Raw genomic sequence first — 17551 nt, forward strand, 5'->3', positions numbered from 1 at the left:
TAGCTACCTGAGTTACTCTAATATGTGGTTGTCATAGCTACCTTAGTTACACATATGTGGTTGTTTTAGCTACATTAGTTACTCATATATGTGGTTGTCATAACTACCTTACTTACTCATATGTGGTTGTCTTAGCTACCCGAGTTACTCATATGTGGTTGTCTTAGCTACCTGAGTTACTCATATAGGTGGTTGTCATAGTTACCTTACTTACTCATATGTGGTTGTCATAGCTACCTTACTTACTCTAATATGTGGTTGTCATAGCTACCTTAGTTACTCATATGTGGTTGTCTTAGATACCTGAGTTACTCATATAGGTGGTTGTCATAGCTACCTAAGTTACTCGGAACATGTGGTTGTCATAGCTACCTTAGTTACTCATATAGGTGGTTGTCTTAGCTACCTGAGTTACTCATATCTGGTTGTCATAGCTATCTTACTTACTCATATGTCGTTGCCATAGCTACCTTACTTACTCATGTATGTGGTTGGCATAGCCACCTGAGTTACTCGTGTGTGTGTCGTTGTCTTAGCTACCTGAGTTACTCGTGTGTGTCGTTGTCATAGCTACCTGAGTTACTCGTGTGTGTCGTTGTCTTAGCTACCTGAGTTACTCGTGTGTGTGTCGTTGTCTTAGCTACCTGAGTTACTCGTGTGTGTGTGTCGTTGTCTTAGCTACCTGAGTTACTCGTGTGTGTGTGTCGTTGTCTTAGCTACCTGAGTTACTCGTGTGTGTGTGTCGTTGTCTTAGCTACCTGAGTTACTCGTGTGTGTGTCGTTGTCTTAGCTACCTGAGTTACTCGTGTGTGTGTCGTTGTCTTAGCTACCTGAGTTACTCGTGTGTGTGTCGTTGTCATAGCTACCTGAGTTACTCATTTACATTACATTACATTTAAGTCATTTAGCAGACGCTCTTATCCAGAGCGACTTACAAATTGGTGGATTCACCTTATGATATCCAGTGGAACAACAACTTTACAATAGTGCATCTAAATCTTTTAAGGGGGGGGGTTAGAAGGATTACTTTATCCTATCCTAGGTATTCCTTAAAGAGGTGGGGTTTCAGGTGTCTCCGGAAGGTGGTGATTGACTCCGCTGTCCTGGCGTCGTGAGGGAGCTTGTTCCACCATTGGGGTGCCAGAGCAGCGAACAGTTTTGACTGGGCTGAGCGGGAACTGTGCTTCCTCAGAGGTAGGGGGGCCAGCAGGCCAGTGGTGGATGAACGCAGTGCCCTTGTTTGGGTGTAGGGCCTGATCAGAGCCTGAAGGTATGGAGGTGCCGTTCCCTTCACAGCTCCGTAGGCAATCACCATGGTCTTGTAGCGGATGCGAGCTTCAACTGGAAGCCAGTGGAGAGAGCGGAGGAGCGGGGTGACGTGAGAGAACTTGGGAAGGTTGAACACCAGACGGGCTGCGGCGTTCTGGATGAGTTGTAGGGGTTTAATGGCACAGGCAGGGAGCCCAGCCAACAGCGAGTTGCAGTAATCCAGACGGGAGATGACAAGTGCCTGGATTAGGACCTGCGCCGCTTCCTGTGTGAGGCAGGGTCGTACTCTGCGAATGTTGTAGAGCATGAACCTACAGGATCGGGTCACCGCCTTGATGTTAGTGGAGAACGACAGGGTGTTGTCCAGGATCACGCCAAGGTTCTTAGCACTCTGGGAGGAGGACACAAGGGAGTTGTCAACCGTGATGGCGAGATCATGGAACGGGCAGTCCTTCCCCGGGAGGAAGAGCAGCTCCGTCTTGCCGAGGTTCAGCTTGAGCTGGTGATCCGTCATCCACACTGATATGTCTGACAGACATGCAGAGATGCGATTCGCCGCCTGGTTATCAGAAGGGGGAAAGGAGAAGATTAATTGTGTGTCGTCTGCATAGCAATGATAGGAGAGACCATGTGAGGATATGACAGAGCCAAGTGACTTGGTGTATAGCGAGAATAGGAGAGGGCCTAGAACAGAGCCCTGGGGGACACCAGTGGTGAGAGCGCATGGTGCGGAGACAGATTCTCGCCACGCCACCTGGTAGGAGCGACCTGTCAGGTAGGACGCAATCCAAGCGTGGGCCGCGCCGGAGATGCCCAACTCGGAGAGGGTGGAGAGGAGGATCTGATGGTTCACAGTATCAAAGGCAGCAGATAGGTCTAGAAGGATGAGAGCAGAGGAGAGAGAGTTAGCTTTAGCAGTGCGGAGAGCCTCCGTGACACAGAGAAGAGCAGTCTCAGTTGAATGCCCAGTCTTGAAACCTGACTGATTAGGATCAAGAAGGTCATTCTGAGAGAGATAGCAGGAGAGCTGGCCAAGGACGGCACGTTCAAGAGTTTTGGAGAGAAAAGAAAGAAGGGATACTGGTCTGTAGTTGTTGACATCGGAGGGATCGAGTGTAGGTTTTTTCAGAAGGGGTGCAACTCTCGCTCTCTTGAAGACGGAAGGGACGTAGCCAGCGGTCAAGGATGAGTTGATGAGCGAGGTGAGGAAGGGGAGAAGGTCTCCGGAAATGGTCTGGAGAAGAGAGGAGGGGATAGGGTCAAGTGGGCAGGTTGTTGGGCGGCCGGCCGTCACAAGATGCGAGATTTCATCTGGAGAGAGAGGGGAGAAAGAGGTCAAAGCACAGGGTAGGGCAGTGTGAGCAGGACCAGCGGTGTCGTTTGACTTAGCAAACGAGGATCGGATATCGTCAACCTTCTTTTCAAAATGGTTGACGAAGTCATCCGCAGAGAGGGAGGAGGGGGGGGGGAGGGGGAGGAGGATTCAGGAGGGAGGAGAAGGTAGCAAAGAGCTTCCTAGGGTTAGAGGCAGATGCTTGGAATTTAGAGTGGTAGAAAGTGGCTTTAGCAGCAGAGACAGAAGAGGAGAATGTAGAGAGGAGTGAGTGAAAGGATGCCAGGTCCGCAGGGAGGCGAGTTTTCCTCCATTTCCGCTCGGCTGCCCGGATGCAGAAAGGGAGGAGAGGAGGGTTGAGGAGGCAGAATCAGGAGATAGGTTGGAGAAGGTTTGAGCAGAGGGAAGAGATGATAGGATGGAAGAGGAGAGAGTAGCGGGAGAGAGAGAGCGAGGGTTGGGACGGCGCAATACCATCCGAGTAGGGGCAGAGTGAGAAGTGTTGGATGAGAGCAAGAGGGAAAAGGATACAAGGTAGTGGTCGGAGATTTGGAGGGGAGTTGCAATGAGATTAGTGGAAGAACAGCATCTAGTAAAGATGAGGTCAAGCGTATTGCCTGCCTTGTGAGTAGGGGGGGAAGGTGAGAGGGTGAGGTCAAAAGAGGAGAGGAGTGGAAAGAAGGAGGCAGAGAGGAATGAGTCAAAGGTAGACGTGGGGAGGTTAAAGTCACCCAGAACTGTGAGAGGTGAGCCATCCTCAGGAAAGGAACTTATCAAGGCGTCAAGCTCATTGATGAACTCTCCAAGGGAACCTGGAGGGCGATAAATGATAAGGATGTTAAGCTTGAAAGGGCTGGTAACTGTGACAGCATGGAATTCAAATGAGGAGATAGACAGATGGGTCAGGGGAGAAAGAGAGAATGTCCACTTGGGAGAGATGAGGATTCCAGTGCCACCACCCCGCTGGCCAGATGCTCTCGGGGTATGCGAGAACACGTGGGCAGACGAAGAGAGAGCAGTAGGAGTAGCAGTGTTATCTGTGGTAATCCATGTTTCCGTCAGCGCCAGGAAGTCTAGGGACTGGAGGGTAGCATAGGCTGAGATGAACTCAGCCTTGTTGGCTGCAGACCGGCAGTTCCAGAGGCTGCCGGAGACCTGGAACTCCACGTGGGTCGTGCGCGCTGGGACCACCAGGTTAGAGTGGCAGCGGCCACGCGGTGTGGAGCGTTTGTATGGCCTGTGCAGAGAGGAGAGAACAGGGATAGACAGACACATAGTTGACAAGCTACAGAAGTGTTGTTTCTTGTATTATTGTCTCCTGTGTCTTTAGAGAACTGTTTCACTTTGATATCCTTTTTCTTCTGTCCTGATTTTCTCTTTCTTTTCTTCTGTTAACTAGATATTCTTTGTTATTCTTCGTTAGCTAGCTAGCTTCTTCCAAAAGAGTCCCTAGCAACTGCTTAGCAACTGGTAAACAATTCAGCTTGCTAAGATAACTACAATTTTATGAAAAATAGTTATTTTTCAAAAGCCTATCTTCTTTGTTTGTTGCTTGTCTTTTCTCCTATTCAGTCTTGCAGTTTTCTTTTGCTTTTTTCCGATGTACTTCACTCTAAAAACCATGTAAATTTCAATATTTGTAGGAGCTCATTTTTCAGCTGCTGCTGCTCAAATTGGAGTTCCGGAACAAACTTACTCGTGTGTGTGTCGTTGTCTTAGCTACCTGAGTTACTCGTGTGTGTGTCGTTGTCTTAGCTACCTGAGTTACTCGTGTGTGTGTCGTTGTCTTAGCTACCTGAGTTACTCGTGTGTGTCGTTGTCATAGCTACCTGAGTTACTCGTGTGTGTGTCGTTGTCTTAGCTACCTGAGTTGAATGCACTTGACTGTGAGGCCCAATTCCAAATGGACCCCTAGACCCTACACCCATATGCACTAGTGGATATCCGAGAGGATTTGACAGGTGTAAGAAACATGGTAATGACTCCATCTTGCCTTCTCCATCTTGCCTAGGTGAATGTTTAACCATATTGCTTCTACCAATAAAATCCTCTCAGATCTCCACCAAGTGCACATTGTTTAGGGGTCCATTTGGGATTGGGCCTACGTCTCTATGGATTAGAGTGTCTGCTAAATGACCTACATGTTATATGTTGATTGATGTCTTTCTATATGTCCATCTAAAACAGGTGGATTGCTGGGAGCCCTGTTCAATATCCTCAACTACTGGCTGACTATATTCAGGATCAGGTAACTGTTCAATATCCTCAACTACTGGCTGACTATATTCAGGATCAGGTAACTGTTCAATATCCTCAACTACTGGCTGACTATATTCAGGATCAGGTAACTGTTCAATATCCTCAACTACTGGCTGACTATATTCAGGATCAGGTAACTGTTCAATATCCTCAACTACTGGCTGACTATATTCAGGATCAGGTAACTGTTCAATATCCTCAACTACTGGCTGACTATATTCAGGATCAGGTAACTGTTCAATATCCTCAACTACTGGCTGACTATATTCAGGATCAGGTAACTGTTCAATATCCTCAACTACTGGCTGACTATATTCAGGATCAGGTAACTGTTCAATATCCTCAACTACTGGCTGACTATATTCAGGATCAGGTAACTGTTCAATATCCTCAACTACTGGCTGACTATATTCAGGATCAGGTAACTGTTCAATATCCTCAACTACTGGCTGACTATATTCAGGATCAGGTTCAATATCCTCAACTACTGGCTGACTATATTCAGGATCAGGTTCAATATCCTCAACTACTGGCTGACTATATTCAGGATCAGGTTCAATATCCTCAACTACTGGCTGACTATATTCAGGATCAGGTTCAATATCCTCAACTACTGGCTGACTATATTCAGGATCAGGTTCAATATCCTCAACTACTGGCTGACTATATTCAGGATCAGGTTCAATATCCTCAACTACTGGCTGACTATATTCAGGATCAGGTTCAATATCCTCAACTATTGGCTGACTATATTCAGGATCAGGTTCAATATCCTCAACTACTGGCTGACTGTATTCAGGATCAGGTTCAATATCCTCAACTACTGGCTGACTGTATTCAGGATCAGGTTCAATATCCTCAACTACTGGCTGACTGTATTCAGGATCAGGTTCAATATCCTCAACTACTGGCTGACTGTATTCAGGATCAGGTTCAATATCCTCAACTACTGGCTGACTGTATTCAGGATCAGGTTCAATATCCTCAACTACTGGCTGACTGTATTCAGGATCAGGTTCAATATCCTCAACTACTGGCTGACTGTATTCAGGATCAGGTTCAATATCCTCAACTACTGGCTGACTGTATTCAGGATCAGGTTCAATATCCTCAACTACTGGCTGACTATATTCAGCATCAGGTTCAATATCCTCAACTACTGGCTGACTATATTCAGCATCAGGTAACTGTTCAATATCCTCAACTACTGGTTGACTATATTCAGGATCAGGTAACTGTTCAATATCCTCAACTACTGGCTGACTATATTCAGGATCAGGTTCAATATCCTCAACTACTGGCTGACTATATTCAGGTTCAATATCCTCAACTACTGGCTGACTATATTCAGCATCAGGTAACTGTTCAATATCCTCAACTACTGGTTGACTATATTCAGGATCAGGTAACTGTTCAATATCCTCAACTACTGGCTGACTATATTCAGGTTCAATATCCTCAACTACTGGCTGACTATATTCAGGATCAGGTTCAATATCCTCAACTACTGGCTGACTATATTCAGGATCAGGTTCAATATCCTCAACTACTGGCTGACTGTATTCAGGATCAGGTTCAATATCCTCAACTACTGGCTGACTGTATTCAGGATCAGGTTCAATATCCTCAACTACTGGCTGACTGTATTCAGGATCAGGTTCAATATCCTCAACTACTGGCTGACTGTATTCAGGATCAGGTTCAATATCCTCAACTACTGGCTGACTGTATTCAGGATCAGGTTCAATATCCTCAACTACTGGCTGACTGTATTCAGGATCAGGTTCAATATCCTCAACTACTGGCTGACTGTATTCAGGATCAGGTTCAATATCCTCAACTACTGGCTGACTATATTCAGGATCAGGTTCAATATCCTCAACTACTGGCTGACTATATTCAGGATCAGGTTCAATATCCTCAACTACTGGCTGACTATATTCAGGATCAGGTTCAATATCCTCAACTACTGGCTGACTATATTCAGGATCAGGTTCAATATCCTCAACTACTGGCTGACTATATTCAGGATCAGGTTACTGGCTGACTATATTCAGGATCAGGTTACTGGCTGACTATATTCAGGATCAGGTTACTGGCTGACTATATTCAGGATCAGGTTACTGGCTGACTATATTCAGGATCAGGTTACTGGCTGACTATATTCAGGATCAGGTTACTGGCTGACTATATTCAGGATCAGGTTACTGGCTGACTATATTCAGGATCAGGTTACTGGCTGACTATATTCAGGATCAGGTTACTGGCTGACTATATTCAGGATCAGGTTACTGGCTGACTATATTCAGGATCAGGTTACTGGCTGACTATATTCAGGATCAGGTTACTGGCTGACTATATTCAGGATCAGGTTACTGGCTGACTATATTCAGGATCAGGTTACTGGCTGACTATATTCAGGATCAGGTTACTGGCTGACTATATTCAGGATCAGGTTACTGGCTGACTATATTCAGGATCAGGTAGGGTTGTGGTCTATGTTTTTTAAGAACACACTCCCCCTGAGGGGTAGACTACAAAGCAGATCAATGAGTTAACCAGCTTACCTTTAATGAATATACAGAAATAGCTGTTGATTTTCTGAAGAAAACAACAACTCAGATATGTGTTTTCAAGACAGGTGTGGTGGTGTGAGACAGGTGTGGTGGTGTGAGACAGGTGTGGTGGTGTGAGACAGGTGTGGTGGTGGGAGACAGGTGTGGTGGTGGGAGACAGGTGTGGTGGTGGGAGACAGGTGTGGTGGTGTTAGACATGTGTGGTGGTGTTAGATTAGACAGGTGTTGAATGTAGTGTTGGACAGGTGTTGTGGTGTGAGACAGGTGTGGTGGTGTGAGACAGGTGTGAGACAGGTGTGGTGGTGGGAGACAGGTGTGGTTGTGGGAGACAGGTGTAGTAGTGTTAGATTAGACAGGTGTGGTGGTGGGAGACAGGTGTGGTGGTGGGAGACAGGTGTGGTGGTGGGAGACAGGTGTGGTGGTGGGAGACAGGTGTGGTGGTGGGAGACAGGTGTGGTGGTGTTAGATTAGACAGGTGTTGAATGTAGTGTTGGACAGGTGTTGTGGTGTGAGACAGGTGTGGTTGTGGGAGACAGGTGTGGTTGTGGGAGACAGGTGTGGTGGTGGGAGACAGGTGTAGTAGTGTTAGATTAGACAGGTGTTATGGTGTGAGACAGGTGTGGTGGTGGTGTGAGACAGGTGTGGTGGTGGTGGGAGACAGGTGTGGTGGTGGGAGACAGGTGTAGTAGTGTTAGATTAGACAGGTGTTATGGTGTGAGGCAGGTGTGGTGGTGTGAGACAGGTGTGGTGGTGGTGGGAGACAGGTGTGTTAGATTAGACAGGTGTTGTATGTAGTGGTAGTTTAGACAGGTGTGGTGGTGTTAGATTAGACAGGTGTTGTATGTAGTGGTAGTTTAGACAGGTGTGGTGGTGTTAGATTAGACAGGTGTGGTGGTGGTGGGAGACAGGTGTTGTATGTAGTGTTAGTTTAGACAGGTGTGGTGGTGTTAGATCAGACAGGTGTTGTATGTAGTGGTAGTTTAGACAGGTGTGGTGGTGTTAGATTAGACAGGTGTTGAATGTAGTGGTAGTTTAGACAGGTGTGGTGGTGTTAGATTAGACAGGTGTTGTATGTAGTGGTAGTTTAGACAGGTGTGGTGGTGTTAGATTAGACAGGTGTTGAATGTAGTGTTGGACAGGTGTGGTGGTGTGAGACAGGTGTGGTGGTGTGAGACAGGTGTGGTAGTGTTAGATTAGACAGGTGTTATGGTGTGAGACAGGTGTTATGGTGTGAGACAGGTGTTATGGTGTGAGACAGGTGTGGTGGTGTGAGACAGGTGTGGTGGTGGTGTGAGACAGGTGTGGTGGTGGTGGGAGACAGGTGTGTTAGATTAGACAGGTGTGGTGGTGGGAGACAGGTGTTGAATGTAGTGGTAGTTTAGACAGGTGTGGTGGTGGTGGGAGACTGGTGTTGAATGTAGTGGTAGTTTAGACAGGTGTGGTGGTGGTAGATTAGACAGGTGTTGAATGTAGTGGTAGTTTAGACAGGTGTGGTGGTGGTAGATTAGACAGGTGTTGAATGTAGTGGTAGTTTAGACAGGTGTGGTGGTGGTGGGAGACAGGTGTTGAATGTAGTGGTAGTTTAGACAGGTGTGGTGGTGTTAGATTAGACAGGTGTTGTATGTAGTGGTAGTTTAGACAGGTGTGGTGGTGTTAGATTAGACAGGTGTTGAATGTAGTGGTAGTTTAGACAGGTGTGGTGGTGTTAGATTAGACAGGTGTTGAATGTAGTGGTAGTTTAGACAGGTGTGGTGGTGTTAGATTAGACAGGTGTTGTATGTAGTGGTAGTTTAGACAGGTGTGGTGGTGTTAGATTAGACAGGTGTTGAATGTAGTGGTAGTTTAGACAGGTGTGGTGGTGGTGGGAGACAGGTGTTGTATGTAGTGGTAGTTTAGACAGGTGTGGTGGTGTTAGATTAGACAGGTGTTGAATGTAGTGGTAGTTTAGACAGGTGTGGTGGTGTTAGATTAGACAGGTGTTGTATGTAGTGGTAGTTTAGACAGGTGTGGTGGTGTTAGATTAGACAGGTGTTGAATGTAGTGGTAGTTTAGACAGGTGTGGTGGTGTTAGATTAGACAGGTGTTGTATGTAGTGGTAGTTTAGACAGGTGTGGTGGTGTTAGATTAGACAGGTGTTGAATGTAGTGGTAGTTTAGACAGGTGTGGTGGTGGTGGGAGACAGGTGTTGTATGTAGTGGTAGTTTAGACAGGTGTGGTGGTGTTAGATTAGACAGGTGTTGAATGTAGTGGTAGTTTAGACAGGTGTGCTGTCCAGGTGACTGTTGTCAGGCACAGGTGACAGGTAGCTATGTGAGAACACATCTCGGCTCCTTACTTTTATACCTGCAACACTGTGGGATAAAAATAGACATCAGGTCACTCTCCTGCTTCAGACATGTGAGAGGACACTTCACTTGAAAGGCATTTGAGTTTCTTCCTTGTTTTAGTTTCTTGACTTTTCCACCCTGCTGCTCGTAAACCATGGTGCCATTCTGAAATGTTTGTGTGTGTGGTGTCTGTGTGTGTGTGTGTGTGTGTGTGTGTGTGTTCTCAGGTACGTCCACCGGCCCTGTCTCCAGGTGATGGAGGCCATGCTAGTTGCCGCGGTAACGGCGACGGTGTCGTTCGCCATGATCTATTTCTCTAATGACTGTCAGCCTCTCGGACCTGACCAGTCAGAGGACTACCCTCTACAGGTACACACACACACACACACACACACACACACACACACACACACACACACACACACACACACACACACACACAATTGTGGAGACACAATTAAGTACCTTTCAAAGTACTATTTTCCTTAACCCTCACCCTAGCTCCTAGCTCCTCACCCTAATTCTAGCTTTAATCTTAAATCCCGTAGAAATAGCGTTTGACCTTGTGGGGACTAACAAAATGTCCCCAGTTGGTCTAATTTTTGTTTGTTTACTTTTCTTGTGGGACTTCTGGTCCCCACAAGTATAGTTAAACACGTCCACACACACTCCCACTCACTCACATGCTCTGTCTCCAGTTGTTCTGTGCGGATGGAGAGTATAACTCCCACTCACTCACATGCTCTGTCTCCAGTTGTTCTGTGCGGATGGAGAGTATAACTCCATGGCAACGGCCTTCTTCAACACACCTGAGAGGAGCGTCCGCAGTCTCTTCCACAACCCACCAGGTAGACTGTTCGTGTGCCTGGTTGATTCACCATTATCAGTGGTTTTATGGTGCACTGTGTCTTTGCTATGTGATAGTGCCCCCTAGTGTTGAAATACCAGACTGCTTCACCACAATGTTCCCATCAGATGTCTGTTTACACTAGAACACACTATTCAGTTGGAAAGTCATTCGTTTTAATTACTATGAATGTACAAAGTTTGCGATGACACATTTTTGTATTTCTGTCTTGCTCTCGCTCTCTCTTCTCTGTCTTCTCTCTCTTCTCTGTCTTCTCTCTCTCTCTATCTATACACTTCCAGGTTCCTACAACCCTCTGACTCTAAGTCTTTTTACTTTGACCTATTTCTTCCTGGCCTGTTGGACCTATGGCCTGACTGTTTCAGCTGGAGTCTTCATCCCGTCTCTGCTCATAGGAGCTGCCTGGGGAAGACTGTTTGGAATACTGCTGGCTTCTATCACGCCTGACGGATCGGTGAGTGTGAGGGGGTTATATGACATCATTATGGGGTTATATGACATCATTATGGGGTTATATGACATCATTATGGGGTTATATGACATCATTATGGGGTTACATGACATCATTATGGGGTTATATGACATCATTACGGGGGTTATGTGGACATCATTACGGGGGTTATGTGGACATCATTGCGGGGGTTATGTGGACATCATTGCGGGGGTTATGTGGACATCATTGCGGGGGTTATGTGGACATCATTGCGGGGGTTATGTGGACATCATTGCGGGGATTATGTGGACATCATTGCGGGGGTTATGTGGACATCATTGCGGGGGTTATGTGGACATCATTGCGGGGGTTATGTGGACATCATTGTGGGGGTTATGTGGACATCATTGTGGGGCTATATTATTCTCCCCATTGTGCCACTCTTTGTATGGCACGCTCAAATCTCCCAGTCAATTAATCCCAACACAATGACTGGCTGGCACTCTGGTTTGAACCCCGTAGTGCTCTCTGGTTTGAACCCCGTAGTGCTCTCTGGTTTGAACCCCGTAGTGCTCTCTGGTTTGAACCCCGTAGTGCTCTCTGGTTTGAACCCCGTAGTGCTCTCTGGTTTGAACCCCGTAGTGCTCTCTGGTTTGAACCCCGTAGTGCACTCTGGTTTGAACCCCGTAGTGCTCTCTGGTTTGAACCCCGTAGTGCTCTCTGGTTTGAACCCCGTAGTGCTCTCTGGTTTGAACCCCGTAGTGCTCTCTGGTTTGAACCCCGTAGTGCACTCTGGTTTGAACCCCGTAGTGCTCTCTGGTTTGAACCCCGTAGTGCTCTCTGGTTTGAACCCCGTAGTGCTCTCTGGTTTGAACCCCGTAGTGCTCTCTGGTTTGAACCCCGTAGTGCTCTCTGGTTTGAACCCCGTAGTGCTCTCTGGTTTGAACCCCGTAGTGCTCTCTGGTTTGAACCCCGTAGTGCTCTCTGGTTTGAACCCCGTAGTGCTCTCTGGTGTCAACGCTTGGGGGGGCCTGCTGCTCTACCCATTGGCTCTTCAACAGCTGCTTTGACAAACACAGCATAGCATAGTACACTGGCCAGGTTGTTGTCAATAATGTCTGTGTGTGTCTGTCTCTTTCTCAGATTTGGGCCGATCCAGGGAAGTATGCTTTAATAGGAGCTGCAGCACAACTGGGTGAGTGTCATTCCTGGAGTCCTACCTCTGGTTTAGAGATGTCACACTGACTGGTTACCTGATAATGTCATTCCTATCAGTCTGGTTTAGAGATGTCACACTGACTGGTTACCTGATAATGTCATTCCTATCAGTCTGGTTTAGAGATGTCACACTGACTGGTTACCTGATAATGTCATTCCTATCAGTCTGGTTTAGAGATGTCACACTGACTGGTTACCTGATAATGTCATTCCTATCAGTCTGGTTTAGAGATGTCACACTGACTGGTTACCTGATAATGTCATTCCTATCAGTCTGGTTTAGAGATGTCACACTGACTGGTTACCTGATAATGTCATTCCTATCAGTCTGGTTTAGAGATGTCACACTGACTGGTTACCTGATAATGTCATTCCTATCAGTCTGGTTTAGAGATGTCACACTGACTGGTTACCTGATAATGTCATTCCTATCAGTCTGGTTTAGAGATGTCACACTGACTGGTTACCTGATAATGTCATTCCTATCAGTCTGGTTTAGAGATGTCACACTGACTGGTTACCTGATAATGTCATTCCTATCAGTCTGGTTTAGAGATGTCACACTGACTGGTTACCTGATAATGTCATTCCTATCAGTCTGGTTTAGAGATGTCACACTGACTGGTTACCTGATAATGTCATTCCTATCAGTCTGGTTTAGAGATGTCACACTGACTGGTTACCTGATAATGTCATTCCTATCAGTCTGGTTTAGAGATGTCACACTGACTGGTTACCTGATAATGTCATTCCTATCAGTCTGGTTTAGAGATGTCACACTGACTGGTTACCTGATAATGTCATTCCTATCAGTCTGGTTTAGAGATGTCACACTGACTGGTTACCTGATAATGTCATTCCTATCAGTCTGGTTTAGAGATGTCACACTGACTGGTTACCTGATAATGTCATTCCTATCAGTCTGGTTTAGAGATGTCACACTGACTGGTTACCTGATAATGTCATTCCTATCAGTCTGGTTTAGAGATGTCACACTGACTGGTTACCTGCTAATGTCATTCCTATCAGTCTGGTTTAGAGATGTCACACTGACTGGTTACCTGATAATGTCATTCCTATCAGTCTGGTTTAGAGATGTCACACTGACTGGTTACCTGATAATGTCATTCCTATCAGTCTGGTTTAGAGATGTCACACTGACTGGTTACCTGAATTGTCTTCATGCATTTTAATGTAATAATGCAATACATCCTCCTGTCCAGAAGGGGGCATAGTGAGAATGACTCTCAGTTTAAGTCATGTGTTAGTAGTAGATATGGTTAGTACTAGTTAGTAGTAGCAGATATAGTGCATGTGTGTGTGTGTGTGTGTGTGTGTGTGTGTGTGTGTGTGTGTGTGTATATATACACTGCTCAACAAAATAAAGGGAACACTTAAACAACACAATGTAACTCCAAGTCAATCACACTTCTGTGAAATCAAACTGTCCACTTAGGAAGCAACACTGATTGACAATAAATGTCACATGCTGTTGTGCAAATGGAATAGACAACAGGTGGAAATTATAGGCAATTAGCAAGACACCCCCAATAAAGGAGTGGTTCTGCAGGTGGTGACCACAGACCACTTCTCAGTTCCTATGCTTCCTGGCTGATGTTTTGGTCACTTTTGAATGCTGGCGGTGCTTTCACTCTAGTGGTAGCATGAGACGGAGTCTACAACCCACACAAGTGGCTCAGGTAGTGCAGCTCATCCAGGATGGCACATCAATGCGAGCTGTGGCAAGAAGGTTTGCTGTGTCTGTCAGTGTAGTGTCCAGAGCATGGAGGCGCTACCAGGAGACAGGCCAGTACATCAGGAGACGCGGAGGAGGTCGTAGGAGGGCAACAACCCAGCAGCAGGACCGCGCCTTTGTGCAAGGAGGAGCAGGAGGAGCACTGCCAGAGCCCTGCAAAATGACCTCCAGCAGGCCACAAATGTGCATGTGTCAGCTCAAACGGTCAGAAACAGACTCCATGAGGGTGGTATGAGGGCCGACGTCCACAGGTGGGGGTTGTGCTTACAGCCCAACACCGTGCAGGATGTTTGGCATTTGCCAGAGAACACCAAGATTGGCAAATTTGCCACTGGCGCCCTGTGCTCTTCACAGATGAAAGCAGGTTCACACTGAGCACATGTGACAGAGTCTGGAGACGCCGTGGAGAACGTTCTGCTGCCTGCAACATCCTCCAGCATGACCGGTTTGGCGGTGGGTCAGTCATGGTGTGGGGTGGCATTTCTTTGGGGGGCCGCACAGCCCTCCATGTGCTCGCCAGAGGTAGCCTGACTGCCATTAGGTACCGAGATGAGATCCTCAGACCCCTTGTGAGACCATATGCTGGTGCGGTTGGCCCTGGGTTCCTCCTAATGCAAGACAATGCTAGACCTCATGTGGCTGGAGTGTGTCAGCAGTTCCTGCAAGAGGAAGGCATTGAAGCTATGGACTGGCCCGCCCGTTCCCCAGACCTGAATCCAATTGAGCACATCTGGGACATCATGTCTCACTCCATCCACCAACGCCACGTTGCACCACAGACTGTCCAGGAGTTGGCGGATGCTTTAGTCCAGGTCTGGGAAGAGATCCCTCAGGAGACCATCCACCACCTCATCAGGAGCATGCCCAGGCGTTGTAGGGAGGTCATACAGGCACTTGGAGGCCACACACACTACTGAGCCTCATTTTGACTTGTTTTAAGGACATTACATCAAAGTTGGATCAGCCTGTAGTGTGGTTTTCCACTTTAATTTTGAGTGTGACTCCAAATCCAGACCTCCATGGGTTGATAAATTGGATTTCCATTGATTATTTTTGTGTGATTTTGTTGTCAGCACATTCAACTATGTAAAGAAAAAAGTATTTAATAAGATTATTTAATTCATTCAGATCTAGGATGTGTTATTTTAGTGTTCCCTTTATTTTTTTATGAGCAGTGTATATGTTATAATAACTAATGTAATGTCTCCTCTAGGGGGCATAGTGAGGATGACTCTCAGTTTAACAGTCATCATGGTGGAAGCAACAGGAAATGTGACGTACGGTCTCCCCATCATGTTGGTGCTGTTGACGGCCAAGATAGTAGGAGACTACTTTGTGGAGGTGAGTCTGAGGTACATATACTATACTGACTGGGGCAATCCGTAGTGGACCAAAACAAGGCTCCCCGCCACTGTCTTGGCCTGAAGACATGTTACCCCTCTTAAATAGACACAACTATTAATGCAAGGAGTAGTTTGAACCATATGTTGAGGCTGTACAGTGTTTATGTTACAGATAATAGTCTACTGTAGCTTATCGTTTGGTTCTGATGGGGTACAACAGTTCAATTAATATCAGCTCATGATGCAAATTATTTTCTAGAACAATCATTAGAAATCCCAAAATGGATGTAGCGACTGCGCATTGTGTTAACAGCAATATCCTGTCAGTGAAGTGCGTTGAAGGGTGGGGCTAAACTCCTCCGTTGTCTTGGTGACGGAGCTACCACGTAGTAGCAGCCTGAAGCTCTCCCCTGTCCACTGAGACTGTGGGAGACTGTGGGAGAGTTCCCTGTCCACTGAGACTGTGGGAGACTGTGGGAGAGTTCCCTGCCCACTGATACTGTGGGAGAGTTCCCTGCCCACTGATACTGTGGGAGAGTTCCCTGCCCACTGATACTGTGGGAGAGTTCCCTGCCCACTGAGACTGTGGGAGAGTTCCCTGCCCACTGAGACTGTGGGAGAGTTCCCTGCCCACTGAGACTGTGGGAGAGTTCCCTGCCCACTGAGACTGTGGGAGAGTTCCCTGTCCACTGAGACTGTGGGAGAGTTCCCTGTCCACTGAGACTGTGGGAGAGTTCCCTGTCCACTGAGACTGTGGGAGAGTTCCCTGTCCACTGAGACTGTGGGAGAGTTCCCTGTCCACTGAGACTGTGGGAGAGTTCCCTGTCCACTGAGACTGTGGGAGAGTTCCCTGTCCACTGAGACTGTGGGAGAGTTCCCTGTCCACTGAGACTGTGGGAGAGTTCCCTGTCCACTGAGACTTTGAGAGACTGTGGGAGAGTTCCCTGCCCACTGATACTGTGGGAGAGTTCCCTGCCCACTGAGACTGTGGGAGAGTTCCCTGTCCACTGAGACTGTGGGAGAGTTCCCTGTCCACTGAGACTTTGGGAGACTGTGGGAGAGTTCCCTGCCCACTGATACTGTGGGAGAGTTCCCTGTCCACTGAGACTGTGGGAGACTGTGGGAGAGTTCCCTGCCCACTGAGACTGTGGGAGAGTTCCCTGCCCACTGATACTGTGGGAGAGTTCCCTGCCCACTGATACTGTGGGAGAGTTCCCTGCCCACTGATACTGTGGGAGAGTTCCCTGCCCACTGAGACTGTGGGAGAGTTCCCTGCCCACTGAGACTGTGGGAGAGTTCCCTGCCCACTGAGACTGTGGGAGAGTTCCCTGTCCACTGAGACTGTGGGAGAGTTCCCTGTCCACTGAGACTGTGGGAGAGTTCCCTGTCCACTGAGACTGTGGGAGAGTTCCCTGTCCACTGAGACTGTGGGAGAGTTCCCTGCCCACTGATACTGTGGGAGAGTTCCCTGCCCACTGAGACTGTGGGAGAGTTCCCTGTCCACTGAGACTGTGGGAGAGTTCCCTGTCCACTGAGACTGTGGGAGAGTTCCCTGTCCACTGAGACTGTGGGAGAGTTCCCTGTCCACTGAGACTGTGGGAGAGTTCCCTGTCCACTGAGACTGTGGGAGAGTTCCCTGTCCACTGAGACTGTGGGAGAGTTCCCTGTCCACTGAGACTGTGGGAGACTGTGGGAGAGTTCCCTGCCCACTGAGACTGTGGGAGAGTTCCCTGTCCACTGAGACTGTGGGAGACTGTGGGAGAGTTCCCTGCCCACTGATACTGTGGGAGAGTTCCCTGCCCACTGATACTGTGGGAGAGTTCCCTGCCCACTGATACTGTGGGAGAGTTCCCTGCCCACTGAGACTGTGGGAGAGTTCCCTGCCCACTGAGACTGTGGGAGAGTTCCCTGTCCACTGAGACTGTGGGAGAGTTCCCTGTCCACTGAGACTTTGGGAGACTGTGGGAGAGTTCCCTGCCCACTGATACTGTGGGAGAGTTCCCTGTCCACTGAGACTGTGGGAGACTGTGGGAGAGTTCCCTGCCCACTGATACTGTGGGAGAGTTCCCTGCCCACTGATACTGTGGGAGAGTTCCCTGCCCACTGATACTGTGGGAGAGTTCCCTGCCCACTGAGACTGTGGGAGAGTTCCCTGCCCACTGAGACTGT

At 47.7% G+C, this 17551-nt stretch overlaps 1 protein-coding gene across 1 annotated transcript in view; it reads left to right on the top strand.

Moving 5' to 3' along the window:
• Positions 1-17551, top strand: part of LOC106602010 (chloride channel 7) — a 67523-nt gene that overhangs the window by 24566 nt on the left and 25406 nt on the right. The window contains exons 14-19 of the mRNA XM_082972959.1: positions 4790-4850; positions 9992-10133; positions 10519-10612; positions 10914-11086; positions 12209-12260; positions 15253-15380. Of these exons, the coding sequence (XP_082829085.1) occupies positions 4790-4850; positions 9992-10133; positions 10519-10612; positions 10914-11086; positions 12209-12260; positions 15253-15380 (650 nt within the window). The remainder of the gene's footprint in view (positions 1-4789; positions 4851-9991; positions 10134-10518; positions 10613-10913; positions 11087-12208; positions 12261-15252; positions 15381-17551) is intronic.

The sequence above is a fragment of the Salmo salar genome, chromosome 03 (genome assembly GCF_965601325.2).
Source record: "Salmo salar chromosome 03, fSalSal1, whole genome shotgun sequence".
Classification (NCBI taxonomy): Eukaryota; Metazoa; Chordata; class Actinopteri; order Salmoniformes; family Salmonidae; genus Salmo; species Salmo salar.